At 39.7% G+C, this 17,768-nt stretch overlaps 1 protein-coding gene across 1 annotated transcript in view; it reads left to right on the top strand.

Annotated features, from left to right (window-relative positions):
- The window catches only part of LOC122797637 (putative deoxyribonuclease TATDN1), a 280,907-nt gene that overhangs the window by 121,845 nt on the left and 141,294 nt on the right, over positions 1–17,768 (top strand). Inside the window, exon 3 of the mRNA XM_044066182.1 lies at positions 15,086–15,135. Within this exon, the coding sequence (XP_043922117.1) occupies positions 15,086–15,135 (50 nt within the window). The remainder of the gene's footprint in view (positions 1–15,085; positions 15,136–17,768) is intronic.

Genomic DNA, 17,768 nt, shown 5'->3' with positions numbered 1-17,768 from the left:
GTGGAAGGTCCCCCTCTATGAAATGGGATTACGTGGGAGATTTTCCACAGTTGAGGAACCTTGTTTTCAAGAATGGATCTACTTGTAAGGATTGATACTGGGAAGGCTATACATTCAGCTGCAATTTTATGGTATTCACTGGGTAAGTTATTTATGGCAAGGTTTTAGTTTCTGTAGTAGTTTTTTTATAGTGGCTGTAGGAACTGAGGAGAAAGAGAATGAGGCATTGCTAGTTGTAGACTTGGCTGGTTTGGTATCAGGAGTAGGGGTTTGCTGCTTGGAAAGGGCAATTATAGATTCAGTAAAATGTTTGTTAAAAATGGTAGCTATGCTATCAGAATTGTTGTGGATGTTTGGGGTTGGTGTAGTATATTTTCCTTGGTGAAGGACTGAGTTTATAGCAGGCCAGAGTTTTTGAGGGTTTTTTTGATAGGTGTTTTGAATGTTATGATAGCAATGTATTTTATCCTGGGTCTCTGCTTAACCATGGATATAGTTTGATTTTACTCTGCTTTTTCTAACAGGGGCATGTACATTTACTATATCTAAAAAGGATTTATTAAAGTGGTTCACTGTGTAATCTGCAGTAAGTCAAGATATTTGAGTGGAGTCCATTTGCATCTTTGTAGGTCAGCTAGGAAGTTGTCAAGATTAAAGTTATGTTTTTTTCTAAGTTTTTTACACATAGTAGGTTTTGGTGGGAATATATGTTATCGTATAAGAAATGTGGGTATATGGTCACTCAGACCATCAGGAAGGCAACCTGATTGGAATGAGTGAGAGGAGTTATTTAGTAATATCCATTCCCAGGTTAGAGTATTTTTTACTAGCTTTATCTATTTAGGTAGGTTCTTGAATAGTTTGTGTAAAACCATGCAAGTTTATGTAATGGATGGGGTGCTCTGTATCACATGCAAGCCAGTCTAAATTAAAATCACCCAGTATGAATGTCTCCTGACTAAGGCTACTATTTGCCCAGTGTAGTAGATTTTCTACAGTTGGGGTATTATTTCCAGGTGGGATATAGCAGCCAATTGTATTAAGTGTTTTTCTTCAATTTATAGTTAGTGTGGTATAGATGATTTCTGCACTATCAAGTTGTGGGGTTTTGCAGTCAAGGAAAGTTAAAGTGAGGTGGTCTTTAGAGGATAGCAACTCCACCACCTCTTTTGTTGTCTATCCACTCGTAGTATGGAGTAACGTGAGGTAGTATTTCATCATCTTTTGTACCTGGTTGTAGCCATGTTTGTGATTTATTACTATGTCTGGGGAGTATGTGGCTAGAGTAGCATGGATGATGTTTAATTTGTTGGCTTTACTTCTAATATTCACGTTCATTAGCAATAGGTCTTTTGTTTCTGTTTAGGATTGGATGTGTAGGAGTGTTGAGAGAGTGTCTAGGAGGGTTGGTGTTATCTGAGAGTGGTCCAGGGTTTTGGTGGATGTCACCACTAAGCAGTAGCCTTAAGGCAATGTTGGTAAGTAACTTCAGTCGTTTGATAAATTCATTGTTGAATAATTGAGGGTTATAGTGACTCTTTTTAGTAGGCATTATTTTAAGTGGAAAATATTGGAGGCTAGTAATATTGACAGGTGTAGGAGAGATGGTGGGATATGTACATGGAGTAGTATGGTAAGGTGGGTTTGTGGTGTGATGAAAAGTGGGTGTCTGGAATGTGTTGTGGTGATAAGTAGTGAGGTGAGACAGTAATATGAGTGTAGTAAGAAGTGATAGGTGAAGCACAAACATATTATAGGTCTAGGAGGATGAACCAGGATAACAGGAAGTGCATGTAAATGGATGGATAGAGTGAGGGAGTGTCAGCCTAGAGAATGAGTAGAAGCACTGGGAGCAGGTGGAATATGGGGACAGGGTAGGGAACAGAGTGGGCAAAGCAAGCCCCAGCAGGAGGAAGTCCAAAATAAAACCCAGTCAGCAGCCAGGAAATGTAAGTAAGACACTACACTATGTCAAAGCTTTTACTCTTACAGAAAACAAATGTTGCTAGCAAGCTCTTTAAGGTTGAGTAGAGCTAGGAGAATTGGGACTGACCTATAGTTTTGATATTAGACTCTGGAGATCGCCTGTTTGCATATAGAGGGAATAGTGATCTTATACAATTAGCAGAGTATGTCGCCACCTAGTGGCCAACTTGTTTAAAGCGTTCCAGGTTCATAGGTTGGTACTAGGCTATCGGCCCTAGGGCCTATGCAAGCCTAGCCATAACAATTCCCTGGATATTTCTTCCCACAATATTTACTTCTCTGGACCCCTTTCTAGCAGGGCGACTGACGTGATCCCAGGGGTGAATTTCCTATTTCCCATCCAATCATCAAGTTTCCTTTTTAAGAGGGCCAATGAGGCGCTCTGCTTGACATGTATGAGCAGTCTATTCCAGAGTATGGGGAGTCTCTGGGTCAGGAGCCTATCCCTCCAGCATGTTTTGTTCATCGTGATGACAAGGTTTAGATCCCTGGAGCATGTGGCTCTGAGGGATTGGGATTTCTTTAAGTGGAGCATGTCCAACAGCTCTGGGTTTGATATGGCCTTGTATGTTAAGCAGAGATCGCCTCTGAGTAGACGATATGCCACAGAGTATAGCTGGAGTTTTTTTAGATGGTCAGCATATGGCATCTGCTTTAGACCTGTGATTCTTATTAGTGAGGTATTTCTGTGGCCTTTCCAGCTGTTGCAGATGTCTTGTGAGGTACATACCAAAAGGGGCATTATATTCTATAATGGGTCTAATGAGGGATGAGTACAGTGGGACAATGACCTCCTTTTTTCTGGATGAAAAGCCCTTAGTGATGAGGTGTGCCACATAGAAGGATTTCCTGACTGTTGTGGCGATGTGGTTATCGAAAGTGAGATCACTGTCCACCTGTGTCCCTAAGTCGCTCATCACACTTTCGATGTTTAGTGTCCTGCCACCTATGTGGTAATTCATGGGTACATGTTTTTTTCCAAAGGGGATAACTATACATTTCTTGGCATTAAGCTTGAGTCCATGGCTCTGGCACCAGGCATCTGTTTCTGTAAGGCCCTTTTGTAGAATATCCACATAATTTGGGGATTCAATAATGGCTCCCAGTTTGCAGTCATCTGCAAACTTTGTTAGCCAGAGTCCCTTAGTGTTGGCCTGTACTTCAGAGAAGTAGATGCCAAACAAGAGTGGTCCCAGGACTGAACCCTGAGGTACTCCTCTTGTCACTTGTCTGGAGCTGGATTTGGAGTCGGCTACTTTTACAGTCTGGGTTCTGTCAGTAAGCCAGTTGGCAGCCCATCGAGTGACGTAGGGATTTATGTCCAGCCTAGTAAGTTTATCTATGATTCCAGAGTGAGGGATGATGTCGAAGGCCTTGGCGAGGTCCAGATAGGCTGTGACCACCTTACCCTTGTCCACAGCTCTGGAGACTGATTCAATAAAATCAATCAGATTCAGGAGACAAGTTCGGCCCTTCACAAACCCAAACTGGGTGGGGTCCAGTGTTTGAAGGTTGCCAATGTCTCTGTTTATAAGTTCCATGATAATGCGTTCCATGCCCTTGCAGATCAGGCTTGTCAGACTGATGGGACAGTAGTTCCCGGGATCCAAGGCGGATCCTCCCTTGTGGAGCGGGATAACTGTAGCTGTGTGCCACTCAGTGGGCACAAAGCCTGAGGTGAGGCTATGATTAAACATGACACTTAGGTGAGGTGCCAGTTCATGTTGTAGTTCATGTAGTACACAGCCTGGGTTGTCATCTGGTTCCATGGATGCTGTATTCTTAGCTTTGGAGAGTGCGGTTTCTACCTGTGTGGCCGTGATTATCGGAATTTGGCAATCTTTTGGTATTGAGATGGGCCCTTTATGGGGTGTGAGGGGGGTGAAGTTGGCACTAAATCGATCTGCCAGGATATTGGCAATATCCTTGGGATCAGTATATTTAATGCCATTCTGTTGTAGCTCAGAGCAGGTCTGAGCATTGCCATTTAGGTTCTTGACATAACTATAGAATGCCTTGTGGTTGTCTTTGGAATCTTTGGCAATTTTATTTTCGTAACTAGCTTTTGAGGATTTTATGAGGGATCTCAGCTTTTTACTGAGGCTGGTAAGGGAGTTTTTTGCATCCTGGGATTTTCCTCTTTTCTGCAACAGTTTCTTCCTTCTGTTGTATAGTTTGTTTATAGCAGGGGACCACCAGATTGGCTTCCTTTTTTTGGAGAAGAGCATCTTGGTTCTTTTTGGGATGGCACGATTCATGCACGAGTGGATGTGCTCGTACAGTGCCTTAGTGTAGAATTCTGCAGCTGAACTTCCAGATCCCATCTGCGTGGGTGTTGTGAAGTTTGTCACTTCTGACTTCAGTAGCATAAAGTTGGCTTTGGAGAAGTTTTTTAAGGAGGTTTCCTTACTGGGGGGTGGGGGTGGGATGTGGATATCTAAGGTGATTTGCTTATGGTCAGACCTGACCAATGAGGGGGTGACCACTGGTGTGGAACATCTATCTCCCATGTTGGTAATGACCAGGTCTAGGATATTGGAGCCCCTGGAGGGACAATGGATTAGTTGATCCGGGGCGTTGAAATTTATGAATTCCAAGAACCGTTGGGAAAAGGAGTTGGTACCTGAGTAGTTTTCCCAATTAATGACAGGGAAGTTGAAATCACCCAGTATTAGGGTGTTTGGTTGTATCTTAATATTTTCCAGTATGTTTAGAAAGGTGTAGTGAGAATCTTGGGGCATGGTGGGGGATCTGTAGCAAGCTACAATTTGGATTGCAGTCTTACCCAGTGTTAGTTGCACCTGGAGAATTTCAGATGCATTGTGTTGGGCAACTAGCCTGGAGGTGTGAATATCCTTGGTGAATATGGACACTCCTCCACCTTTAGTGTTTCGGTCTTGGTTTTGTGGGTGAAAAGTGTGGTAAGAATTGTAGCCTGGTATTGCAGGGGTGCTCTCTGGAGCCTTGAACCAGGTCTCAGTTACTGCACAGATATCTATGTTCTCCATTTTTAGGAGTGTCTCGTGAGTGCATTTTGAGGTTCAGACTTCTAGCATAGAGTAGCATTACCTTCAGATTTTGCATGCTTGTATCTGTTATGGTGGTAGTTTTATCCTTTGAACCTTGCCTAAAAAAGGCACTATAGGGGTGGCAAGAGCTTTAGCCAGTAACCTGAATCCCAGGGGTGACAGGTGCAGACCATCTCTGGCAAAGCATTGTGGTTTGTCGATCATGTCTTCCCAGGCAGACAGATACTGGATCCCCTTTGAATGGCACCAGAAGCTTAGCCAATTGTTGAAGTCAATCATTTTGTCCTTATACTGTGGTATCATTCTGGGCGAAGGCAGGATGCTACTCAGGGCTAGGGTCATACCTGCCTGGGTCACATGATCCAAGAGCTCTTCCATGTCTCTTTTCATGTAGTCCAGGGAGGTACGTCTCAAGTCATTCACTCCAACATGGACAATGGCAGAGTCGTATCTGTACTTGTGGAGTGAGTTGAGTGCATGCGTTATGTGGCGGATCCTGGCACCCGACAGGCAGCTGACTGTAATTTTCTCCTTGTTCAGCCTGGTGAGTGGGACATCAGTGTGTCTGACTATAGAGTCACCTATGACTAAAGTGTTGGGTACATTGTCTTGCCTTAGGGGCTGTTGTTGGGTGGCACACTGGTGTTGTGAGATATGTGTCACTTTGGTTGTGACTGGTGTTTGTTTGTGTTTCAGCTTCAGAGGTCCTTGTTGCTTGGGCAGGTTAATGTTAAGGGCCTCCGCATATGTGGGTTTAGTGTTACTATGTGTGGGTGTTGATGGTGTGGGTTTTGAAGGGCTATGAGTTGCTTGAGGTGTAATGTAGATATTAACCTTCTCCTCTTGACTGTCTAGCACAATCTTGGCCAGAGAGAGCTTTGCTTCCAGTTTGACTATGTAAGTGCATCTCTCGCGGGTTGTAGTGTTGGGTGGTAGGAGGAGAGGATTGTCTGTGTACATGAGGCAGTTGCTGCACTGCCCCAGTATGCCCAGATTCAGCAGGTGGACAGGAGAAATCACTGGAAGCTGACCCTTGGACATGCCTGTTTAGGTGCTTTTTTGTAATGTTTAAGAGCTGTTTTCCCTTACCTTTGCAAGGTACTTTGCAATTATAGGCTGTTTAGTGCCTATGATTAATTTCTCCTTATTGACAAGGACAGCTGAGTGCTTGAGTCAGTTTCAGGCTTCCTAGTTCTTTCCAGCAGGTTCTAGAGCAAGTGCTAGTCACAGGGGTTCAGATTTTAGTGCTACTACTGAGAAATCAGCTAGTTCTAAGGGAAAATTTGAAGAGCAGCCTTTCTGGCACCTGGAATACTTTAACTGTAGCCCCACAGTGCTGCACGATGTGAAAAATGTGCAAACACACATGTTTTTAAGCCATAAAGTTGAAAGGGATAGAAATCAGCCCAAAAAGTATAATAAAATTACAATTTCAGAGCTGGAAACCACTCCTGTAGCGTTAGATAGTCAGTACAATGCTCACCAGTCCCACTGGTAAGCAGTAGGATGTCCCTCTACCACAGCAAGGTCTGGATAGCTCTGAGCACAGAAAATAAAGTCCTTAGACAAGCAATGCCTGGGATATGGACTGGCTAGAAAAGGTGGGAAACGAGCAAACAAGATAGTATTTTTTTGTTGTTGAAACAGGCTAAACAATGCAGTAATACAGTAAATAAACACAGAAAAGGCTAACACACTTGAGTGTGTAGTCCTAAACAGTAAATGCAATTAAAACTCTACAAAATTAGCAATTTAAAACTTTTTAAATGAAGCAAGGCAAGTGCACAACTGAAAAACGATTTAAGAGGCAGTAACACAGCAGAATAAGTAGCTAGTCTACATATACAGAGAATTCTACATATAGAGAAAAGTGGCTAAGACACACAAACACTTCAGATGCAGTGCAACCTAGAGCACTTGAGTTGTAGCAATATTAAGGCAATTACAGTTAATAAATGCTCTAAAATATACTCTATATTTCCAAAATGTGTGAGAAGCACAGTCAGAACCAAGGAGATTCAGGCAAAAATGTATTTATTTTTTTTGAAGGGAAAAAGGAGAAACAGAAGGCCTTATCAGTTTTGATATTAGACTCTGGAGATCACCTGTTTGCATGTAGAGGGAATAGCAGAGTATGTCGCCACCTAGTGGCCAACTTGTTTAAAGCTTTCCAAGTTGGAAGCTGAATGGAGCTCAGGCAGCTGTGCTCACTTCACAATGATGGTCCCAAAGTAGGAGAAAATTGTTAAAACAATTCAGTGATATTCACCTAATGATTAATTGTAAAGGAAGGTTTGTGTATAAAAGTAAGTTGAGATTTCCCAGGGGTGATTTGACCTTTTGCTGAAACTTTGCTTCAGAACTGGAGGTGGAGGCGGGGGGTGCGATCTCAAGGCTTATGGATTGCCCAAAGTGAGCACAGACAGCAGACTAAGGGAAGCTCCTGCAGGTTAGGACTACAATACATAGATGTAGATATACACAGATTTTTATATACAAATGTATATATATGTATAAATCTATATGTACATACATATATATATATATGGATATGCATATATACAGTGAAATACATCTTGTCTATCACCGTTTCTAATCACAGGTCATTGAAAAAATGTTATATAATCACATTTTATCTAATGATATTCTTCAAAACATTGTACCAGTTATAACTTTGATGATAAGGAACATTTATAATTTTTTGATCACTGGTATGAGTTTTCTTAAAGATTTAGAAGTAGTATTGCAGTTTGCTTTATTACAGTGTTCTGAACTATCTGGTGTGCATTTCCAGTGTTTTCCCTTTTTTCTACTGTAGTACGACCATGGAGTTATCTGTAAGTGTGGGGGATGCAGAGGCAAAAGTTGTGTTTAGATACTTTGTCTTTTAGATGAAATGATAGACAGCCATACATACATACATATACATGTGTGTGTGTGTGTGTGTGTATATATCTATGTATTCACACACACACACACACACACACACATATATATATATATATATATATATAGACACACACACAATTGTTTAATTGAGTAAATTGTCACTTGAGTGAATACAAAAAGAGCAGTCTTTTAGATTGAAAAGATTGAAAAAAAAAAAAAAATATATATATATATATATATATATATATATATATACATAAGATTGGAACTCTAAAAAAGATATATATATATATATATATATATATATATATATATATATATGTGTGGGGGGAAAAGTTAATTTCCTAACCCCACTGTAGTGTGACCTTGCAGTTTGTATATTTAATTTACGGGGGGTGTGGTGGGGCAGAGCCCCCCAGTTGGGGGGTGCAGGAAAAGAATGCTGTAATTAAATCTAAAGGTGCTGCAACAAAGTATTAGTTTAAGGGCGTGCACACTTATGCAACCAGCTTACTGTACTTTTTTTTATTTTTTATAATTTTTCCCCTAACAGATTTGTTTGTTTTTCAATTGAATTGTACAGGTTATAGGTCACATTAAAGGTGGGAAAAGTTTTGAAATGATTTATTGTGGTCTCATTTTATCTCACAAAAACCTGGCATTTTAACAGGGGTGTGTACACTTTTAATATCCACTGGACTCTCAGATCATGTATTCTGCCCTATCCTCCAAAGGATTGCTACTGTACATAGTGGGCTTTGCACCCCTTCCCCACAGGATTGGCATGGCCATCCACCATGCTAACTCCATCAAGTCCCCAAGCTGCTAATCAGACATAAATTACATGAGAAGTGGTCAGGTCTTTATCATTCTATGCTATTGGGCTGGCGAATACTGTCCGTAGGTCTTTAATGATGGCATAATCTTAGTAATTCCTTTTGTCTTTATGTTACGTTATTGGCATTAAAGACAACAATATTATGACTGCAGTAGATATGTATTTTTCTATACTACCTTTAGCAACTTTGACATCTTTTACTTGTCTTTCAGGTTGTAGATGTTATATGTTAAGGCTCAGACATTCAGGACAGCCACAGTTGGCAAGCATTATGGTTTAGTTTACTTATGACACCGTGAATGAGGCTGCAAATAGCCATAGGCAAGTGTTCCTGTTTTTGCCTTTCTTTTGTTCTCAAAAGATACCAAGGTATAATTTATACATTTTCCTTTTAAGGGGTTCTTGCTGGTTGGACTTGAGTTAGAAAATTATTTGAAGTAAATAAAAGAGAAGTGACAGATCTTTATTGACAGAGGAGTGAAATTTCTCTCCATTATGCTGTTTTAATAGCAAGCAAAAGGGCTATCAGAAACCATGCTTCCGTAAAAACTTGTAGCTCCCAAACCAAGATTCTTCTGAGTTCAAAAAGTTTTCTTCTGCTGTTGCTCAGCAGGAACGCTGGTTTATATTTCAAGACCCTTGGCATTTTCAGAATGACCACAGATCGTTCAAAGGAAGTAAGTAACAGCCTTGACTTCCACCTTGACAATCACAGATGGTTTATCACTGCTGCTAAGGCTTGGATAAGGAAAGTGATGGCCAGTAGCTGTCATGTCAGATTTTTTTTCCTTGCACCCTATTGCCAAACTCTTCGAAGGAGAAAGTTCAAGTAAGAAAGGAGTTACAGGCTCTCCTTGGAAAATAACAGTGATCTGGGAGTCCCAAGCAGATCACTGATGGTTTGAATACTGTTGTTGGGTCTTTTGGCTTATCCCAGTTAGGGGTCGCCACAGCAGAACTTCGGTCCGCTAATGTTTGGTAGTGGATTTTTATGTGCCGAATTACCAGCCCTGACGCACAACCTTCAACGAAGGCACGTCCATTCACGTATGCCTCCACACAGAAGACGCTCTAGCTGAGAATCGAACGGGTCAATGTCTTGCTGTGAGGCGACAATGCTACCGCAGCACCACTACCTCGGGTTGATGGTTTTATTCTAGGTTATTTTGAGTGACACATGAAAGGGCTAATTCCTGTTCAAGAACTGAACAGTCTCAATACATTTGTTTCCCAAATCTCTTTGATATAGTACATGTTCAATCTGTTTTTCCATTGCTGTCTATATTAGACTTTGCATGCTGTTTGATTCTTCAGGATTCTCCCAAACACACACACATATCAGGAAGCAGTCAAGAATATTCCTGTGTTTCTGTACAAAAAGCAGTTATCAGTTTCACATTCTCCTCTTTAACTTTGCTTTGGCTCGAAGAATATTCGCACATCTAGTGGCCAACAATAGAAACAGTATCAGACAGAGAGAGTCTCTATTTTAAAACTTTCAGTTATTAGTAATACTTGTAAACTTTACAAAATCTCAACTGACCAATGTTTAGACCTTGACTTTTGCCATTTGTTTCCTGGATACCAAGGCATGTTTTTTTTTTTTTTTTAAAAACCCCTACAATCATTCAATCCCCCAATGATGTAGATATTTTTCGGAAAGGTCTGATTCAAGACAGATAATTGGTGCCAGAACCAGAACCTAAAACTAAATGCAAAAACATGCATAATTACACTTTTTGGGAAATCAAATACCCTTGCAAATTACAACATTAATACCACTGGGTTCACTCTTAGGGGTGTGCTGAGAGATATTAACCTGAACTTGGACTTTCTAGTCCTTCTTTGTGGCACAGCTTATAATTAAGGACATGGCATCCAGATCCAAGTAGGGTTATATTCAACAATACTTGGCCCTCATCAGACCAGTAATTGAGTACAGTGCACCTTTTGGCATGTAACTGGCCAGGCATTTGCAATAACTGGAGCAGCCTCAGAAGTTCCTTACAAAAAATACAGGGTATAAACAACATCTCCTGTGCAGATCGCCTGAAAGCCCTATCCCATTACTCTGTCTCCTACCATCTATTAAGGGGTGATCTATGCCTAAGCTGCAAGGCATTCTCAAATCCAGTCCTGATGGAACTGTTACACATTTGCAAAGCAAACAGCATGAGGATTATGTGGTCCAAGGATCTAAACCTGGCCTGTGACATGAGCAAAACAAACTGGAGGTACAGATATACTGTATGACTCAGAGATTACCTTTTCTGTAGAACAGGCTACCTAATCAAATAAAGTAGAGTCCTTCCCTGACCCTCTTTAAATGCAGTTTGGATCAATGGATGGGAATTGTAAATTCAGTCCTGGGATAGCACCTATATTCCTTATGAACAGGGAGCAGTCTGTAAAATACCTAAAGGCATAGACACAAACCTAAACCATCCTCTAGCCACTAGGTATAACAAATCTGGTTAAATCTGTGAAATAATAATGGCAAGGCTTGTAAGGGCTGTTGAGCCATTAGCCTAGTAATCTCCTATGAACCTATGAACAAATTTTACAAGATCTCTAACCAAAGTCCACACCGTTTTGTTCACTTTGTCTGTTGCAGACATCCTTTGTTTTGAGGATTTGGGACCAATTACTTTTTCAGTGTTGATAGTGCTTCATGTCAAATACCACAATAGAATATTCAAACGAGTTTGAGGGTTCAGTAGTCTATCGAACTGTGTCTCTTGGAAATTCCAATCAAAATTTATTTCACATGCAGGAATCAGCCAAACTGGTGGAATTTCTTCACGTTTTTGTAGACCATTAGTGTCAGTTACTGAATTGAGAAGGCATTTCCTGTGATGCATAGCACAAGGGGTGTGGTTTTGTCAGGAATCTAAGCCCCATGTTAGTGTTCTGAATGGGAGGGTGACCTTCCTTTTCCGGTCATGCATGGGCAGATCCCAAAAAAGCAGTTTATTTGGACAGCATGGCTGCAGTGGGGTATACAGCAAGCAGGGAAAACTTATTCTTGTCCCCTGTACTGGACCTGTGAGATTATGGGAATCTACCTTTAAGAACGATCATGTTTTGTCTGTTATCCACATTTCAGCTAAAGCAGGCTGTCTAGGTGACAAGATCAACCAGAATATTGTTATTCCTTTTGAGTGGTCCTCAAGAACTTTGACAGGAAAAAATTATTTCAGGGGTGAGGTTATCCTGTCTGTTACCTGTTTGTCTCCCCATCTGCAAGTGCCACAGGAATTTTTCCCTGAGCTCTCCTCCCATTTCCCAGGGACAATAGTCTGGAGGGGTGGGATACAGCCCTGGCACAAGATGCTGATTTATGTCAAGTCAGAAGTCCCTGCTAATTGGATAGCATCTTACTGTCCCAGCAGAGTTTGTTTCACATGCTTCACCTGTTTCTCCCACCTCTCCAATTTCATCTAAGGTTTCAGAAGCACCTTTTGATCCATCCTTCGAGAAGAATACATTCAGATTACCATGCTGTCAAAGTGAGAGCTGTGAATGTTTCATTTCTACTAATATATAGGTATGTAGATTGTTTAGAGTGGCATGTATAATTTGTGCTTCATAGACAAATCGAAGATACTTTTTATTGAGGATTTATCTTAGAAAGTGGGCCTCTTTTCTTCTTGAATGTCACTGGAATGCTTCGGTATCTGTTGAACCTCTTTGATGCTAAGCTTATTTTATTCTTCTGTTCAATTGGAATTTGTTTTGAGCATGCTTGCAGGTCAGGAGTCCAAACCTTTAGCTTCTGTTAAAATCTCTAAAGCCTTTTATCTGGTCACATTTCTTCTTCTGCTCCTATCAGGGTCCATTCACTCCCTGGGATACTTTTTTTTTATACTGGAGAAGCTTATTTCCTCCATTGTGTCAGTGAAGTTGTTTTTTTTTTCCCATGGAAAATATTGCTTTTAGTACCTGTTACCACCACTGTGTAAATTTGTGGAGTTGTAAGTGTTCCTGGTTATTCCACTGTATCTAAACTCTTCTATTTGGGTGTGTAACTTTAAGGCTACTGAGTTAGTGTTTGTCATTCCATATGCTATATCCCTAATTCTAGGAAAAGTGTTTGGAATGTAGACATCAGAAATTAGACTATATGTACTGTGCTTATTTTTTATATTTTAAGTCTGTTAGCATGACATAGTCTCAGAGAGGGGAGAAATAACTGTCAAAACTGAAGAAACTTGTCTGCAGGACTGGAGAGTGCCTATGTTTGGAGCTACAAGATGGGTTAATCATCATTGAAAATATGGCTGAACTGCACCCTCATATGTCTTTTACTGGAAGGATATGTGACCAAAAACTGAAAGCATTGTAGCCAGAACTTTGACTTGTGGCTTACTGCAAGTGAAATAGTTCCATGGCTGAAAAGATTCACTTTACTGCCTTGCTTAATGGTGCTTGGGAAGCAGGCATAATTTTATTTTTAAAGAAGAGAAAGATACAGCAGTAGCACTTGGAGAGCATGTAATTTACTATTGCTAGCTGAGGAAGAATATGCCATTTGTTAAGATATTTGTGCATTACAAGGGCACATAGTGGTACAGAGACTATAGATGCTTTGGTTACTGAACTAAATAATAGAGCTAAATACTGTGACTTAACTATGTTTGTATGATTTCTAATAAGTGGTGGAGTAAAGTATGTTGTAAGACGTTAAGACACTTGTGTAGGTTATTAAGAGAAATTGTCTCGACCTTATGAAAAGCTGTGGTTACATGCAGAGCAAGTGAAATTGCTACTACATAGTTAAAACAATTTCCAATGAAAAGCAAATTGCTGCTACGCAGTTAAAACAATTACAGATGAAAAGCATGAAATGTGAGTCAAAGAATAAGGCAAAACAGGAGAAACAAATCCGATGTTGTAAAAGTAAAAGGTTTTAAAAAAGAGAGCAAGTTGAGAATACAAAACAGACAGTTGCATTATTTTAAAGTTTGCATTTGGTATGGCTGTAATCATGGACCATAATCATGACAGTAGGCATTGTTCATCAATAGACTATATACTAGGAAGTGACATTTTTCTAAAATGTGTAAGAGCAAAAACAAGTGTATTCAGAAGAATTTGCATGTTGAACAGAACTATGGAATTTTAACTCTTGTAGTGGAAGTGAAAAGACTTGATACTATGACATATGAAAATGCATCTGAAGCAGTGGGATGTGTGCAAAGTAGACTTTTGGAAGGGTACACCAAGAGGTAATTGACAATGTAGAATTGTTAACTGGATACAGGTGCATAGTGTAATATTATGTCAAAAAAGTGTTTTTAAATAGCTGGCAATAGGTGGTTCTAAGTAAATAGAGTTGTATAAGTATTGTTGACCTGTTTTGGCTATCAAATGGCACTTTGGGTCCAAAACTACTGACGTGAGTATAGAAGTCAGAAGTACAGACTTTTTTCAGACTGTGGCATTAAAAGATGCAAACATTTGGGCTATGTAACACTTGAGAAGCTTGGAATGGTAAAACAAATGCATTCATGTTATAGAAACAGAGTGCTCACAGAGAGAGAATCATTCATACAGTCAGAACCCAATCATGCACTGTACAGAGCCACAACAATGATATATTTCTTGACTATTTTGATTTTGTTTACAGGCTTGGGAAGCTTGTCAGGAGACTGTTGCATGTAAGTGAATCCTGATGTAACGCCAGACACACTTGCTTCATAAAACATACTCTAGCTCCCAATAGTAAAATATAACAAGAAATAAAGACAATGGGGATGTTAGATGTCATTAAGGAAAATATTCAACCACATGCATTGCATAGCTTTGAAGTACAAAGCTAGTTTATATGAATTCATTTGCTTTAAGTGCCCGTAAATCATATGCAAGTCAGAATTAAGTCTTTCTGTCGCACTGGATATCTTGGATTGGTATTAGCAGCTATGTGGACAGCCTCTGCCACTTGCTTCACTGCACAAATTACATAACATCCCATCATACTTGCTGGAGTACAGGAGTGGAAGACCTTTTCTTACTGCGGCTTGCTTTAGAATAGAGAATGCTTCTGTAACCCAAGCACCAACATGCTTAGGCTACTGTGGAGGTGGGGGAGATACATAACAAGTATACTACATTGGGCACAGGAAAAGGACTGAGGCCACCTGCGTGAAGCCATAATGAAGCCATAATCTTCTTTTGTTGCATAGTTTGAAAGGGAATGTGGTAGAGAAAATCAGTTTTACTACTACTTTTTTTTTTGGCTACATCAGATGTCTGGAAAGACATTTTTTATCTTAGCATGTTCAAGATGGACTGTGGTTTAAAATAATTTAGGTTAACATGCTTCATTCTTTTTTTTTTGCAGATGATTTTTCAGATATAATTGCAAGAGCTGTCAAAACTGGCCTACAGAAGGTAAATACTGGTGTTTACGTCTTCTTCACATTAGTATTCTTGTTTTAGAAAATTGTTCATCTTTTATAGTGCTTAAATTGCTAATGTTATATTAATAATTTATTGTATGTACTTGTTAACATTGCTGGTATGGTTGACACAGATGACTCTTTTTGGATGTTACCTTGTAATTGTGTAATTAAAAGTTTTGTGTCAGATGTACAGCAGAGATAAAGCAGCAGCTTAAAGTCATGTAGTTAAGTTGAAGCTATGTAAGTAAATATATAAAACTAGAATTTCTCTGCTCCCAGAAGTACTAAGCTCTAAGATACTTTAAGATACTTTTAGGCATTCCTTACTCTGGGATACCTCCCTGTACCAAGCTGGTTTAAACTGGTTCAGAGTTGGTGGGAACAAGGCACAAATACTACTGTGATTCTACACGTACTACTTGCTACTGGAGGAGTAGTAGCTGGTTAGAGGTGGCTTTAGATGCTTCATCGTAAGTGACAGCACTGTAGCTGAGGACCTCAAGAAAATAATGGCAGTACAATCAATAGAAAGGGAGAAAAATGAGTGGTTCAGAAAAGTAAGTAGATAGTCTTTCTAGGCCAAAAAGACATGGAGAACTGTGTTGAGGGAAGAATTGGAAGTTGTGTAACATATTTTATAACAGCTACATTGTCACTTTTGTTTTCATTTTTTTTGTACTCCCTAAACCTGAAAATGGTCAGTGTGAACTAGGGTTCTACACCACTTAACAAATAAATATTTACAGAGATTGCTATCCATGCAGAAGAACTGGATATGCAACACAGATAAGGGCTGTATGGCTGAGTTGTTCCTTTTATTTGTACCCGGTGTGAAATAGAGGCAAAACAGGCATTTTTTCAAAGAAAAAAACAAAAACACAAGACATATGAGTAATCTCTACAGAAACAGGTGTATCACTAATGTACAACGCAAATTCTCCTGTATATAAGGGAGTAGGTCGAGTGGTAGGTGGACTGTTGTGATATGGCATGCAGAGAGAGGAGTAGCGGTGTACACCCAAACAAATCTCATTAAATTAAGTGTTACTATCTTGACTGCTAACTGATACGTGGCTGTCATTCTGATACCATTGTCTAAAGGAGAGGCCGAGTGAGTGCCGTTTGATCACAAAAATAAGGTAGCCAGTAAGAGTAAATGTTTGTGTGAAAGCAAGGAAAATGTCTCAACTGAAATGTTTTTTTGCTCACGGCAGTTTTTTTTCTTTCTTTTTTGTAAGTAGCTGTTTTTAAGATCAGAATTGAAATAGAATATTGTGTTTTTGGACATTGCATTTTGTTACATTGAGAAGTTTCTAAAAAGCTGTTAGGTGGTTACTCTAGCTTCTCTGACACATTGCCAAGGACTGGAAGACAGTTGAAAGATATTACTTCACAAACACCTACAGTTACTTACTGTAGTAATATTCCTAGGGGTCTGTGTTAGTGTCATACGGAAGCTTTTTCCCATGATGGTCCCAAGTATGGTGTCCAATTACAAAAGTCATACAAGTCCAATGACACAGCCTAAAATATCCAGCAAAGAAACTGTATGTATGTGCTTCATTGTTCTCTGCCAAGCTACTGAGTTTTTGGCTGTGTGTACAAACAGGTTAAGCATCAGAGTAAGGGTTAAGTAGCTAGTATAGCAAATGCCTTGGTGGTAGAGATGTTTAATGCAGCCAGAATGGAATTCTTAGAGTCAAAGTTCACGTCCCATCCAAGACATGCATTTAGCATTTATTTATCCATCTATTTATTTCTCATCTGACTATATGTATCATTATTTATTTTATCTGCAGATTGAAGTTTATTTTTAACTAATCAAAATGTAATGGTCTAATTGCAAATTCTGAATAGCAGGTGCATGAAAGTTTTGAGAACTCAGTTGCCTCTTACTGTGGGGCTATGTTTATGTGTTTGTTTTACTAACCACTGAAATGCCAATAGTGCTGCCCAGTGCTGATGAAGCAAGTAATTCTGAATCACCTGACATGAAGTATTGAGGTGAAAGTATTTAAGGGAGGGTTACTTGTCTGTATGGTGGTAGGAATGTGGATTCTTCCAGTTTCTTAGGGGTGGTGGGTTATTCTGACTGTTGTAGCACTCTGTTGGTAGTGGCCAGCTCACCTCGTCTTGTTTTTAGTAGAAGCTGCAAGTAGGAGGAAATGTGGTCAGCCAAACTGTCTCTAAATCTTGAAAAAAGACACTCACTCAGTCCTTTTAAAATTCAAAGACTCCTTATTCCACAGATTAGCACTGCTTAGATGACCACGTGAACATTACTAGGTCTTGGCTTTTTATTGCCAAAAGTGTGGGCAGGGCTTAAGGCCATTGCCTCTCATGATGCCATAGTGTGGGTTTGTGTATATGTTCTTGGTCTGCCCATGATATCACAGAGGGTGTTGACCTGGTTGAGTGGGGGATGGGTTACACTGTATAGGGTTGCATTTCTTTCTAATAGTTTCTGATACCTTTGTTACCTTAACACAAACCACTGTCATTTAAAAAATATTATCTTGCAATGTCTAATCAAAAGCAATGTCATTGAAATTAAACTTATACAATTAAATCTGATTTATAAAAGTCCATCTGTGTCTCTTTTATGACCACAAAATTATTTCA

Source organism: Protopterus annectens, chromosome 3.part1, assembly GCF_019279795.1.
Source record: "Protopterus annectens isolate FY-2018-M chromosome 3.part1, PAN1.0, whole genome shotgun sequence".
Taxonomy (NCBI): Eukaryota; Metazoa; Chordata; order Ceratodontiformes; family Protopteridae; genus Protopterus; species Protopterus annectens.
This window is presented reverse-complemented; position numbering and strand designations above follow the sequence as displayed.